The sequence below is a fragment of the Sphaerodactylus townsendi genome, linkage group LG10 (genome assembly GCF_021028975.2).
Source record: "Sphaerodactylus townsendi isolate TG3544 linkage group LG10, MPM_Stown_v2.3, whole genome shotgun sequence".
Taxonomy (NCBI): Eukaryota; Metazoa; Chordata; class Lepidosauria; order Squamata; family Sphaerodactylidae; genus Sphaerodactylus; species Sphaerodactylus townsendi.
The window spans coordinates 88,889,049-88,903,222 of NC_059434.1; the positions used below are offsets into that span (position 1 = coordinate 88,889,049).

The window sequence follows — 14,174 nt, forward strand, 5'->3', positions numbered from 1 at the left end:
TGGAGCTGAGGGAGAGCTGCCATGCGCAGCCCAGAGGATTTTAGAGGGGACCACTAGCCTTTGGAGCACCCTCTTGATCTTAAGCATCTGGGGAAGACTTCTCCCCCCCCCCCCCACCTGTAGCTATTCTGGGGCTATTGGGAAGCTGCCCAGCCTCCCTCCCACCAATACAGGACTGCTCCCCCTCCCAGTCTACTGGCCCTGGAGTCATTTGCCTCCACCAGACCTTGAACAGGGAAGGGTTGTGTGGGGCACTCTGTGGGCCAGGACGAGTGCTCATGCCCTCCCCCCTCCCCACAGGGGCTGGGATGCACACAGCGCACAAAAGCATCCAGGTCCCTGGCCTGGCAGCCGTTCAGCACCTGGACTGAATCTCTGCACTTTTTAACAGACAATGTTTTCAACTATTATTCTAAGGTAACTACAAAAAAAAAATACACATTTTTAAACAAATGAACGTGGAAAGGCCTGGGGCAGCTCCCCCTCCCCACACCATGTCACGGCAGCACTATTGTCCACATTTTGTGTGTAGCAGAAGCACATCAATTAAAAAAGTGGAACTAATCTGTGTTTTGAGACTCTTGCAAATTTGGGGGCTTCTGAGTGCGGATGTGGGTTTGGGGGGATTTGACTTCTGCAGCTGTTTAGGACTTTATTCGTGACTTGGTCCTGCCTCCAGTTTCGCAGGGCCTCCCCCCAGCCCCCCTTTCTCCTTTCCAGCCCTCCTTTCTCCTTTCCTCATAGGGTCCACAGCAGGTATTCTCTCCACACAGTGACCCTGTCATATTTTTTTCCCTTTTGCTATGGACATAACCAAACGAGCCTTTGAAAAATGTTTTTAACTTCTCTAGCAAGCCTGAGCTCATTCTGAGCTTCAGCTTCTCTGACTTTCTCTGTGCACATCGTGGCTATTTGTTTGAATTCCTCTTTGTTGATTTCCTCCTTTTTCCATTTCTTGTACACGTCCCTTTTAAATCTCAGCTCAGTTGAGAGTTCTTTAGACATCCATCCTGGTTTCCTTAGAGGCCTCGCATTTCTCCTCCTCATTGGAAGTTTGAAATTGATCTCACTTTTAAGAAGTGAGATCCATCATCCACTCCCTTCTCTTTTTAGTAGTCTTAACTACGGGATCACACCCAGTAAGCTCCTAAGTTTACTAAAATCAGATTTCTTAAAGTCTGGAATGTGCGTCTGACTAAACTCAGCATCCCCTTTCCACTGCATAACAAACTCCAGGAGAACGTGATCGCTCCCACCTGAGAAGTGATCCACCCCATTAATCAGGTCGTCATCATTGTTGGCGAGGTGGTTTTTGTGCTCCTAATGTTTCGACCGCATCTGTGGCTGGTTTTCACCATAACGTGCCTCTGAAGATGCCAGTGAATCGCTGGGAGCAAAAACTACCAGACCACAGCCACACAGACCAGAAACCCTCAACAGCCAAAATTGAAAAAACAGAGTCCTTCCACGTGATGCATGTGCGCTTGCGGAAAACATAACCAGCTTTGCTTGGGCAGGGGGAGGGATGACTGCTCCAGAGCCAGCTCACACGCCTGTGGCGGCTGCTCCTTTCAGGGTTGCGAGCAGAGCCTCTCGCTGCAGCCACACATAAACCCACACCTTGTGCTCAGACATGGCCCGGCCTCTTCTCCCCTCCTTGCGGAGGCTGTGCACGGATGGGCAGAAAGTGGCATTTTTATGCCAAGAAATACCAGTGGTGAGAATCATCGCATTAGAAGAATTCTGGTTGGGCTTTATTGCAGCTGACAGGCGTGCCCAGCGTGCCCTCCCCCTCCCTGCAATAAATAAAGCAAACCACGGATTAAGATCAGTCTGTTTTGTGATCCTCCTCAGACGGGGATGGCCGGCCTGCCTCCTTCCCCTCCTGCCCTCTGCAGACCAGCCACGCTGGCCCTCCCACGGAGACTCATCTTCCTTTTCTACTGGCAAGATAAACACTCTACTACATTTTTCAAACATTAATTTTATTGGTCAGTTTTTTTAATGCACAATTTGTAGATGACAATATTAATTTAAAACATAGCAAAACATGTAAAGGCAACCATGAAAGTAACCCATAATAAATTAATAGGGTGCTCCTCTGCAAATCCTTTCCCCCTTGTTTCATTCACTTGCATTTGTCAGGCCAGAATTGGTGCTCCTTCGGGCTCCCAATGTTTGGAGAAGGACGTCTGCTTTTAAAAGGCTGCCTTTTAAAAAACCAACTTCCAAACACCACGGACAGCTCTGCCCAGCCCACCCCTCACAACAATCTCCTGCAGAGCAGACTGTCTGACGCTGGACCTCCACAGATGGCTCATGCTCCGGAAAAGTTGTTGCTTTAGGTCCAATATTGGCTGTGGTCAGTTTTTTTAAAAAAGCTCCCTTCCAAAGGGAACACTTTGAGTCCCATCTGTCTTTGGGGTGAGGAATTTCCCCACAGACATGCACCCACTGTCATTCCAACCTACAACAGGGCCCTAGCCAGCCGACTGCCTGCTCAGTTTGGAGCTGCACACACAGGCGACCAACAGCATGTCTGTGTCTGGCCACTGGTTACAACCCCCACCCCTCGCAGAAGCTGTTTTCTTTTGCAGTCCAATGTGGCTGCACTGGGCTTTCTGAACAGTCGGCCATGCTGAGGGCTCCCTGCCTGACTTTGGTTTGACAACCTTGCCCTCCTGCCCCCAGACCCTGAGGAGGACCCCCTGTTAGATCCAGAATAACCAGTGGCTTCAAGGCACAGTTCCTGCTCCCTAGGTGTTGCCCCCCTTCACCACTATTTGCCACCCCCGTTTCCCCCGACATCCCGCCTGCCCTCCGCAGCCTCCGCAGACATACAAACAGGAGGAAGCAGCTCAAAACGGTTCTCTGCAGTCAGCAGAAAGCAAGCCAAGAAAAATGGCAGTGCCTTGCAGGGGCCGCTCGCCCCAGAGCACCGCCCCTCCCCCGCATCATGGGCACAGAGCGTTTCCCAACTGAGCCACCTGCAGCAAGACTCCCGAGCATCACTTCACGGTGGAGACCCAAGAACCCTGCGCAGAAGGGTGGCTAGAGAGCCTGGCACATCCCCGGAGCAAGCAACGCTTCCGGCACGTGCAGAGGGCAGGCTCAGGTCACCTGCGGCGCAGGGGCTGGTGCTGCCGCCTTCCACCCTGAGGCCACGCAGCATCTCCCTCGCACAAGCACCGGCAGCGTGAAGGATGCTCAAGGTAAGGGGAGCTGCAGGGAGTGGCACACGACACCTCTGCCCCCAAAACGTCCACTCGTCCTGGCTGCCCCCTCTCGTCCACTCTCTGCCCATTTTGAGCAGCACCTGTTCAGGCCTGGCACAGCCCCCACGAGGCTGCTGCTTCTGGCGGTCTCTCAGCAGCGGCCTCTCCTCTCCCCCACGCTGCACGGCTCTCTGCCTCCAGCCCTGCTTCTGACACAGCCCATGCACACAAGGGTGCTCTCCCTGTCCCCACTCCCACCCAGCCCTGCTCCCAGGCACCCACGGGGGAGACCAGCCTCTCTTCCTGGGCCAGCGGTGCCCTCCCCTCCCGGGAGCAGCTCTGGGGCCCCTGCAAGCATGGATGGCAGCTTCCGCCAATCGATCAGTCCACCCCACCCCACCCCACCCCACCGCGGGATTCCCCCCTCTGGGCCCCTCAGAGCCGCACTTGCTCTGAGCTGCCCGGGGGGAGGAGGGGGCAGGTTCCAGGACAGCTCATTCCCTGCGTCTGGTGCTGAGAAAAGAAAGGAGGAGCCGGCCCCGGCAGGCTGGAGCCCAAGGGGGTGGGGGCGACGGACACCCCTGCTGAGCCAGAGGCCGGCCGAGAGCAGCACAACTGGTCTGAGCCCAGAAACTGCTCTCCCAGGGCTCAACCCCCCCCCCCCCCGTCTGCTTGGTCTGGATGCTGGGGAGCCAGACACCCCCACCCCCGCTGAATGGCAGCACACAAATGGGAGGGGGGCATTCAGAAAAGCCATCCATCACCCTCAGTAGAGGCAGCCCGGGGGGGGGGGGATGGGGGTGGGCAGGCCCGATGGCCCCAGGCCAGCCAAACCAGAGCAAGCCCTGCATAACAAGCCCCAGGGAGAAACTCCAGGACTGCCGGAGAAGGCTGGAATTGGCGGCCCACTCAAGCCACGCCTCAGGCAGGACCTGCCCCCCCCCCAGCGCTGAGCACACTTATGGCACCACGGAAAGCCCCCCCTGTCCTGAGCCACCCACGACCCGCAGCCCCTCCCCACCGGTCAAGTGTCGTCAGGGGGCCACAGTCATTTCCTCCACCTGTCACACCTCCCCTTACGGCCGCTCTGGCAATCAGGCACTCTCAGCCTGGCAGCAGGGAAACCCCCCAAGAGATGCCACCGGCCACTCCAGCACCACAGCGGCTGGCCCGGAACAGCCCTGCACAGAACCGACTGGACGGAGCCGGCTCTCGTGCTGCGTGCCTCTGCCCTGGCCCCACACCGACCCACCTTCCACTCCCCACGACCACGGCCAGGGACCTCCCTGCAAAGCCCAAAGCCTTGCCTCCCTGCCGCCCCCCCCCCCCCAAAAAAAAACAGGGTCAACGTGGCTCTGGGCTGGGGCTGATCCAGACGGGACCTCACTGCAGCGCACAGACGTCTTCGCTGTCCTCCGCAGCTTTGGCAACTGGGGGCTCCTCGCCTGGTGGCGAGGGGGGCTCCTCCACCCCTCCTGCCAATCTCTCCCGCAGCTCCAGGAGCAGGTCGCGGCTCTCGCTGGCAGGCAGGTTGCTCAGGTAATATTGGGGGGCCAGTTCTGCCAGCCTGCAGGGAAAGAGATCAGGGAGAGGCTGACACCCCCCCCACACCACTCAAAACCGCACACATCATGACTGGCAGGACTAGGGGAAGGGACAGAGAAAGGCCCAGCCTCACAACAGGGGAGAAGAATTGGGTTTGGAGACCTGCACCCTGACCTGTACATCTGACCAAGCTCTAACCATCTGCCTGGACTGTGAAAGTTTGCGTGTTATGTTGGGGTGGGGGGGGGGGGGGAGCTTTTTATTTCACTTTTTATACCTGGGGGGAATCTGCCAAATGCGGTGAGAGCTGCAGAAAAGGCAGATTCCACACTGAAGACAATCTGGAAAGCGATTCAGAATAGAAGAGTTTGTCTCGCAAAATGCCTCTGCACAAAGGTCTTATGGGTGGCCTTATTTGAACCCTGCAGTCAGTTCCGGCAGGAAGAGGAGTCTGCAGGGCTGCAGGAAGTCTAGAAGAGGGCAGCCTAGAAGCGGACGAAGCAGCTGGGCCCTTTCCCTGCAGGGAGACGGAGGTGCCAGAGTCTGGGGCTCGGCCGTTCAGAAAAGAGACAACTAAGGGGAGCCTCTACAGGCAGCAGAGGCTTCTCTATCCATGGAGTCGAAGACCACAGAGTCTTTCCTCCCTGTTCTGCTGACAGTTCTCCTCAGGGGTATCCAATGGGGTTGGTCAGCAACAGGTACAGGAAACCAACAGGAAATAATGCTCAACTTAGCCATTAATTCAATGGTGGACTTTGCTCTTTGTCGGTGTACTGATAGCCACAGACACCAACGACTCTGATTTATGGAGGGCTGCTCTATCATTGGCTCCTGGCCAAGGGGAGTACCGGGAACCTCCACGTCCGGAGGCAGGCAGGCAGGCAGCCAGCCAGCCTCTGAGTCCCAGTGCCAGGAGGCAGCTTCCGGGTCAGGCCCTGGCACCCCCATCCCCCCATCTGCTGATCGTCCGGGGCTCCTGGTTAGTCGCTACATGAAGTGCATGCTGACCTAAGTATGCTGCAGGTAAGATCCAAAAGGGCTTTCTCACCTTACCCTATTTTTCTCTCCAACTGAGTCCCAAAGTGTTTTACAAAGCCTTCTCCTCCATTTTATCAACACAACATCCCAGTAGGGCAGGCCAGGATGAGAGTGTGACTGGCCCACCTGGAATGCCTCCACGGCAGAGTGGAGATTCAAACCCGGGCCTCCCAGATCCCAGCTCAGTCCTCCAACCGCCAGCCCCCCAACAGGGCCCTGAGGGCTGCTGTGGGCCCAGAGGCAGAATGCTCACATGTCTGGCTCAATCTCCGAGACGACGCTGAGGCAGTTGTCCAGCGAGACGGTGAACTCGTGGTAGAGCAGCCAGGGGGGAGGACGCGAAGGGGGCTGGCGCAGCCGGTAGCTGCAGGTGGGGGGCAGCTGGGCCACGTGCTTGCTGGTCAGTAGCAGGTAGTTGCCGGAGCCATCGATGTCCCGAGCCACCTGCCGCGAGCAAGAGACTGAGCGGAGCCCGGCAGGAGAGGTCCCCTCTCCTGCCCCAGGGGGCGGCTGAGCACTTCCACGGGGCAAGGGCAGAAAGAGGCCTTCGTCTACCACAGCAGGGATGTGGGGAGGAATAGCTGCGGTGGGGGGGGGGGGAAGGCCCTTTGCCTCCCACCCCCAGAGTCCCAATGGTTGACATGAGCCACACATATCCGCATCTCCCAAGACTGTGCGACATCAGCCCCTACCCACCCTTCTCTGGGTCAAACAGCCGACTCTCAGGATTTGCCCAACATAGTCCTGACCAATGGTGAAGCTGCAACGGGGCAGGGGCAGGGGCAGGGGCAGGGGAAGGGGGTGTGCTGCCCCCCCCCCCGGCCTGTGCCATTGGGTCGCGGGCGGGTGGTGTGTGTGGGCAGGTCGTGCCACAGGCGCAGTTTCCTCTCCCTCCCTCCCTCCCTCCCTGCCCCACCCCACCCCCTCGGCCTCCTGCTTCCCTCCAGGGAGCGCACAATGCCCCCCTGGTCCCCCGCCTACCTTGAGGAAGAAGCCCGAGATGAGGGCCTGCTTGACCCGGAGGACGTTGCCCTCTGTGCCGAAGGCTGGTGGGGAGACGGGCAGCTCGATGCGCTCCATGACTTCCAGGAGCTCCGTCCGCACAGCCCTGGCCTGCTGCAAGGCCGCCTCGCTCACGCCGTGCTTCCGGCACCAGCTCTCGGGCTCTCTCTCTGGGGAAGAGGGGAAGGCGGCAAGACTGAGCAAGAGCCGGTCAGCTCCCGAGGGCCACACGCCCCCTGCCCTGCGCCCCCCCCCCCTCGATATCACTCACGCTGGAGGAAGCCGTTGAAGATGTTGATGAGGGTGAAGTGGTCCCCCGCCGAATGCAGCAGGGCTTGCTGACGGGCCAACAGCGCCTCCCTCCCGCGGGCGGCTGGGGTCACAAAGCAAGGCCAGGCTGCGGGGAGAGAGCGAGTGAGGGGCTGGAGAAACACAGACGGCCTCCCCACAGGCAGGGGGTCGCACAGCCAGGGACAGTAACCCCTGCCCTCTTAGCAAAGAACAGGGCTGTCCCGGGAAGGGTGCCCAGAAGGGACACTGGACTGGGGGGACGAAGGACCCGCCACCCCTGACCCACAGGACAGGGCAGAGGAAGAGGCACAGACCTGTCAGCATAGCCGCCAGCGTGAGCATCTCCTGGACGCAGTCAAATTCACACGAGGCCAGCAGGGCCTTGGCCAACTGAGGGTCGACGGGGAACTCGGACAAGATGATGCCCACCTCCGAGAGGTTGCCGTCGTCGTCCAGGGCTGCCAGGTAGTCCAGGTCCTCCAGGGCCCTCATGAGGGATGCTGGGGCTGGCCAAAGGAAGGCGGAGCAAAGGCTGAGGCTCCTCCCAGAGGCCTCAGCCCAGTGGACCCAGAGCACCTGTGCCCAGGACGCCCCTGCAGCCCCTCCTCACCTGGCCGGTCGAGGAAGTCGCACTGGCCCATGTCTGCAATGTCCAGCCTCTTCAGCAGCAGCACAAGGCGGCTCAGGTTGGCCTCGGTGACATGTGCCGGAGGGAGGGCCGGGAGGCTCTGCTCGTAGAAGGACTCCGCATAGAGGCGCAGGCATGTCCCTGCCGGGCACAGGAGAGGACCCCGGTCAGCTGCAGCCCCCAGCCGACGCCTGACCCCTCCAAGCCCCCGCAGGCTCACCAGGGGGACTCCCAGCCGCCCTCAGCTGCCGAGCCTCTGCTTGCTTCTTGCTGATTGGACGCAGGACCTGAGACTCAGCACGGATTTGTGGGTTGTAAACCTGCCCGGGAGAGACACCGAGAGAGGGCGGGATGAGCCTGGCAGCTGACCTGCAGACCAGGTGAGTGGGGCGTGGAGCAGCAGCAGCCGCGGCCAAAAGACTCAAGGCCAACACCCCCCCCCCCCCCCAGGGAGCCGCAAACCTCTGCAAGCCAGAGGGGGTGCATTGGGGAGGGTGGGATTAGCCAGCAGGGTCCCCCGGTGTCCCTCCAGCAGACGGCAGCAGGAGAGAGCCTTAATAAACCAGGCAGATGGAGAGACACCAGCTGCCCCAGAGGAAGCGCCAATGCCTCCCACCCCCATTTCACCCTACCCAACCTGTCCAGAACTCTGAAGAGGGCAGCAGGATAATTGCGGGGGGGTGGGGGGGTGCGTGTGGGGGGATGGGCTGAGTCACCTGAGAATGCTCAGCCAGAGGTTCTGTGGCACACGGGCTTGACAGGATGGGGGGGGGTGGTGGAAGGCAGAAGCCCCTCCCTGCAGAAGATGGGCATGGCAGGCTCCCGCCCCCACCCCGGGCTCAGCACTGCAGCCACAAGGCGCACCCCAGAGCAGGCTCCTGAAGGACGGGCAAGGGGAGGGGGCCCCCTTTGTGCATCCCGGAAGCACCCAACAGCCCCCTCCCTCCCTCCCCCACTCACGCTGCGCAGCTCCAGCCCCGCATCCACGACGTGTCTGACGCTCCCCACGGAGAAGGCAGCATCTGCCAGCCAGTGGGTGACGATCACCCGGCGCACTGGAGCTCCGGCCGGCGGCTCCAGGGTCTCGTACACCTTCTGGACCTGCCGCCCCACGGCAGGATGGACGGGCAGCACCAGCAGAGAGCCCAAGCAGGACTCCAGGGTCGCAGCAGCCCCACAGAGAGCCTCGCAGCATTCTTGGATCTCCTGGGGCGGGCGGGAGGGAGGGAGGGAAAAACATATATGGGGCAGTTCTAGTAGCCCCCCTCCCAACATGTTCCAGCACCCCCCTCCCCCGCCAGCCTCCACTGCACTGGCCCCCCTGAGCAGCAGCCGTCCAACTCCGAGAGCTCTTGCTCATCGCTGAATGTGGAGAAGAAACAGTTGACCCCGAGTGGGGCCTGCATCGCCCACGGGCCCCCTCCACAAAGCCCAAGGGCCACTTTGGCGGGGGAGGGGTCATTGGGGGCAGGGGGCGGGTACTGGCAGGAGCCTTTCTCCTCCTGCACTCGCCAGGGCTGGCTCCGTCTTGCAGCCCTCCGTCAGCGGCCCAAAATCGCTCCCAGCCCCTATCCCAACGCCCGGCTCGTGGCCCCACCTGCTCACTGGCCAGGAAGACCATCACGTCCCCCGCTTCCTCCTGCTGGTGGAGCTCCAGCACCGCTTGGCAGGCAGTGGCAACCCGGCCCTGAGGCGAGGGCTCCCGGTAGGTCAGGCGAGGGGTGGGGCTGAGTGGCGGCACCTGCACCAGCGGGGCTCCTGGGCAGAAGCGGCAGAAGCGCTCTTCCAGCGAGGGCTCGGTCACCACCACGAGGCGCAGCTCCGGCCGCTGGCGCTGGGCGTCCTTCAGCAGCCCCAGGAGCAGGTCCGCAGGCACTGTGCGCTCCTGGGCCTCGTCCAGCACGACCACCCCGTACTGCCGCAACAGTGGGTCAGAGGTCATCTCCCGCAATAGGACCTCGTCCGAGCAGAACCTGCAACCCGCACGACATGCTTGTCACCTGGGCCAGGTGGAGAGCACACCTGGAGGCAGCTGAGCTCTCCGCCCCTCCATCAGCCACACCTCCTTGAGAGAGAGCCAAGAGAGATCCGGCTGGCCAACTGGCCCCCAGCCCTTTACCTGAGCAAGGTCTCCGCCACACAGCAGTCCTCGTAGGGGATGCTGTACCCCACCTCGTGGCCCACATTGAGGTCCATCTCGTCTGCAACGCGCAAAGCCAGGCTTAAGGCAGCCAGACTGTGGGGCTGAGCGCAGGCCACCTGGCCATGAGCAAACTGCAACGAAAGGGCATACTCCGCACACCACTGCGGCACCTGAGTACGAAGAAGAAGAGTTTTGGATTTATATCCCCCTTTCTCTCCTGCAGGAGACTCAAAGGGGCTGACAATCTCCTTGCCCTTCCCCCCTCACAACAAACACCCTGTGAGGTAGGTGGGGCTGAGAGAGCTCCGAGAAGTTGTGACTAGCCCAAGGTCACCCAGCTGGCGTGTGAGGGAGTGCGCAGGCTAATCTGAATTCCCCAGATAAGCCTCCACGGCTCAGGCGGCAGAGCTGGGGATCAAACCCGGTTCCTCCAGATTAGATACACGAGCTCTTAACCTCCTACGCCACTGCTGAGCGAAGGAAGGCGCACCTGAGCTCACCTCCTCCCCCCCCCAGAGGCTGACTCACAAGGCAAGGTGGAAAGAGACCCCCCGCAAAAACCCCAACAACAACGTAGGACAGGCAGCACGTGAGGAATGATGGCACAGACCACGTTGCTGGGAGAAGGGGCAGATTCAAGAGCCACGCTGCCCATGTCCGTGGCGCCACCTCTGCTCTCCCACCCCAGGAAGCAAACAGGAGGCTCTGCCTCAGGAATCCGGGCTGTGGGGCTGCTTCACACCCACCCGTGAGAAGACCCAGCGAGAACACATTCTTTAATTTCACAAACACGCCACACAGTGTGTTTATACATACTACAATATAAACAATACACTTTGTGCCCCCCCCCCCCCCCGCATGCCTATGGTTTCACAGCCTCTGTGCCTATTCTGCCAAGGAGGAAAGCAGACAGCGCGGCAAGGAGAGCGTTCAACCCGCATTCTCCCTACATTATCAAGGGAGGGACCCTGCAGGTGGGCCCCACCCAGGGGAAAGTCTGCCTGGGTCTGGGCAAGAGCCAGCAGCAGCAGCAGCAGCAGCAGCGGCCCCACCTGCCTTCTGCCCTGGGGTCAAGGGGCCTCAGCCTGTGTCTCTTTATCCCGGTGCCTGGGAATGCAGGAGAGACTCCAAGGCCTCCAAGGAGGGGCTGCCCTGCCTGCAACAAGGTAAATGCAGCAATTGCACGGGGTTCTGGGCGGGTTTACAACACATTAAGGTAGTCATAAAAATCATAATGTTTCCTACCATTGTAGGACCTTAAAAATAAAGTTCAGCAGGATAGCCTCATTTCACTTTAACACATCAAATCTTAAAACATTCATTTTAAACAGGACAGGGACAGAGGACAGAAACCCCAACCATTGGCTGGGCAAAACAGCTTCATCTTACAAGCCCCGAGGACCTGCGAAAGATCCCACAGGCCCCGCTGTCGTTGGGCAGAGCGTTCCATCAGGACAGCCGGATGGCTTTCGGGTTAGGGAGCACCAGCAAGTTGCTATGCGCCGGCAGGGGCAGTCTTACAGGCCTGATTAGGTCAGGCCGTTTAGGGCTTTGAAGGTTGAGACCAGCACTTGGAGCCTGATTTGATCCTTCACCTGTTGCCAACGCAGCTGATGGAGCATGGGACAGATGTGGACGTGCCACAGCATCCCAGATGTTCGTACACAGGCAGCGGCATTTTGCACCAGCTGAGGCTTCCAGGGCAGCCTCAAGAGTACCTCTGCATAGAGCGAGTTACAGACGTCTAGCCTGTGAGCGGCTGCTGCGTGCGCCACTGCGGCTAGGCCAGGGCAAGACAAGTGAGGCAGCAGCTGTCTAACCTGGTGCAGGTGAAAAAATGCCAGTTTGCCCACGTTCCTAACATGGGCCTCGATGGACAGGAAGGTCCCCAGGACCACGCCCAGGAGGGCTTAGGTGTCAATTGCACCCCACTGCGGGCCAGGACCCCTCCCCAGCCCAGCCACAGGAGCTCCATCTTTGCTGGACTGAGCTTCGTCCAATCCTCCAAACAACTGGCCAATACTTCTGGGGCGGCACTTGGCTGGCCGCTCACCAGCAGATGCAGCTGACGGTTATCAGCTTCGCGATGACAACCCAGCCCAAATCTCTGGAACCCCTCTGCACGAGGGGGCGTGCAAAGGCTAAATGACACCAGGGAGAAGAACAGAGGGCGGACATTCTCTCCCCTAACGCTACCTTCTGTCCCTGAGGGAGGACCTTGGTTAAAACGGTGGTTAAAACAAGTGTTTTCTATTCTGGAGAACTGGGTTCAATTCTTCACTCCTCCACATGCAGCCAGCCAGGTGACCTCGGGCCAATCGCAGTCCTCTCAGATCCTTCTCAGCCCCTCCCTCCTAAAAAGGGGTCTGTTGTACAGAGGGAAAAGGGCTGTGAACCCATTTGGGACTCCTCGTGGTTAAGAATGGGGTCCAGATTCAAGCTCTTTTTCTTCCCCACATGTCATGATCCACAAGGCAGTGACCTCACGGCTGGCTGGCGAATGACTACGTCAAATGCTGCTGCCGTAAGGTTGAGGAGCCCCCTCAGAGCGAAGTGGCCTCACTCCAGCCACCGCTGGAGATCAGCTGGAGGAGGAGCCAAAGCGGTGTCCACCCCGTAGCCAGAGCAGAAACCCGACTGGAATGGCTCCAGCACAGGTGTGTCCGTCCTCCAAGGATACCTGTAGCGGCCCAGCCACGGCTCTCCCAGGAAGGGCAAATGCGAACCTGCGTGGTGGTTGGCTGGACGCTGATTCAAGCACGGATGTACCCCTTCCCCTTTCAACCTCCTCCCACCTCTGAAAGACCCCTGGAGTTGAGGGGCAGATTTACCATGTTTTGGGGAGGGGGCGCACTGGGCCACCATAGGGTCTGTTTGAGGCTATTAAGAAACCCCCTCTGCCCAGGTTGCTGCTAGCCGAATGCGTGGGGGGAGGGGGGCTCCTGGCAGGAGGAGTCAAGCTGGGCAGAAACAGGTGAGTTCAGGGCTGACTTTGACAAGGGAAGGCGGGGAGCAGGAAGCATCCCTGGCTGCTGCTGCCTGAGACGCGGACTCCCTCCACAGGGGTCTTCTGGGGGGCAGAAGGCGAGGGTCGCGTCGCGCCCCCCCCCCCCGCAGGAGGGGCTTAGTGGGAGGGAGGGAGCTGCTGGTTCCGGCTCTCTTGAGCGGCGCCTGTCTGTCAGCCGCAGGGGGAGACGCGCCCCCCGCCCCCGCCCCCGCGCGCTCTTGCCTGCGTGCTCTTGCCGGCGCCGGGGCCCCCCGAGAGCAGGACCAGCGGGGCGCGGTGGAGGCGGCGCAGGAAGGCCTCCTTGGCGGCCCAGACCGGCAGGCGCCGCCGCTCGCGCAGCAGCTCGTAGTAGCGCGACGAGAAGGGCAGCCCGTCGAAGGGGTTCGCCTCCCACGGCCCGACGCCGCCGCCGACGCCTTCCTCCTCCTCCTCCTCCTCCTCCTCCTCCTGCTCGCCCGGCGGGAGGGAGCTCAGCGCCGCCGCCGCCTCCCCGTCCATGGCCGCCGCACCTGCCCGCAGGAGAGGAGGCGCCCCGTCCCGCGTGAACGCGCCCGCCCGCCCGCCCGCCGGCCGGAGGGAGGGGGGCAAGCCAGGCGGGGGCGCGCGCCGCCGCCGCCGCCGAGGAAGGGGCTGGGGACGTGGTCGCCGCGACCAATAGAGCGCCGACTTCCTCCTTCCCCTCTTCCCACCCCGACTGTAGGCGGGGCAAAGGGTACTTCCGGCCACGAGCCAGCCCCGCCCACTCTGGCCCGCACGCGCTCTGGGGACCTGCCATCGCGAGACCCCCAGAAGAGGGGAGGAGGAGGAGGAGGGGGTCCCCCGTGCCCATAGTAGCAGAGGAGCCGTCGCCGGCAGCGCCCCTTGCAGGCCGGAGGGCGCCCCCCCTCCCCTCGCCTGCTTCCCCAGACTGGGGCGGCGGCGGCGGCGGCGGCGGGACCCCTCCCGGGGAGGCGCGAGGTTTGCCAGCCCCCCCCCCCCGGCACACGTGGCGCCACCCACACGTTCTCTCCTTCACCCCCCGCCCCAGGCCAAGACGCGGCCGGTGAACCGGGGGACCAACCCCCGGCCCGGCCTCTCAGCGGCGAACCCAACGGGATTTTGTGCAAGGAAGCCTCGGGGGGCACCGGCCGGGGGGGGGGGGGCGCCGCCTGGAAAGGACCCCAGGCAAAAGAGCCTCTCCCTGCCAGGGGTGTTGTTTATACGACAGGCAGTTGGGAGGAACCCTGAACGGTGCGCGACGGTCTGCAGCCCCCCCCCCCCCCGCAAATAAATGACTCCAGCCAACGTGGCCAGGTTTGCAAGCCC

At 61.0% G+C, this 14,174-nt stretch overlaps 1 protein-coding gene across 1 annotated transcript; it reads right to left on the minus strand.

Moving 5' to 3' along the window:
• Window positions 1-1,968: 1,968 nt before the first annotated feature.
• Window positions 1,969-13,558, minus strand: DQX1 (DEAQ-box RNA dependent ATPase 1). The gene is made up of 11 exons (XM_048509588.1): window positions 13,092-13,558; window positions 9,839-10,032; window positions 9,317-9,692; window positions 8,680-8,925; window positions 7,940-8,039; window positions 7,702-7,860; window positions 7,406-7,597; window positions 7,072-7,197; window positions 6,780-6,970; window positions 6,052-6,242; window positions 1,969-4,782 (listed from the first exon to the last, which is right to left on the minus strand). The coding sequence occupies exons 1-11, from the start codon at window positions 13,365-13,367 to the stop codon at window positions 4,599-4,601; spliced, it is 2,235 nt and encodes a 744-aa protein (XP_048365545.1). The 5' UTR covers window positions 13,368-13,558; the 3' UTR covers window positions 1,969-4,598.
• Window positions 13,559-14,174: the final 616 nt, after the last annotated feature.

Coding starts and splice junctions, on each gene's coding strand:
- DQX1 (XM_048509588.1), bottom strand. CDS start 13,367: ATGGACGGGGAGGCGGCGGCGGCGCTGAGCTCCCTCCCGCCGGGCGAG. Junction 7,861..7,939: donor GGCGGCTGGGAGTCCCCCTG/GTGAGCCTGCGG, acceptor TGTGCCCGGCAG/GGACATGCCTGCGCCTCTAT. Junction 7,598..7,701: donor CGACTTCCTCGACCGGCCAG/GTGAGGAGGGGC, acceptor TCCTTTGGCCAG/CCCCAGCATCCCTCATGAGG.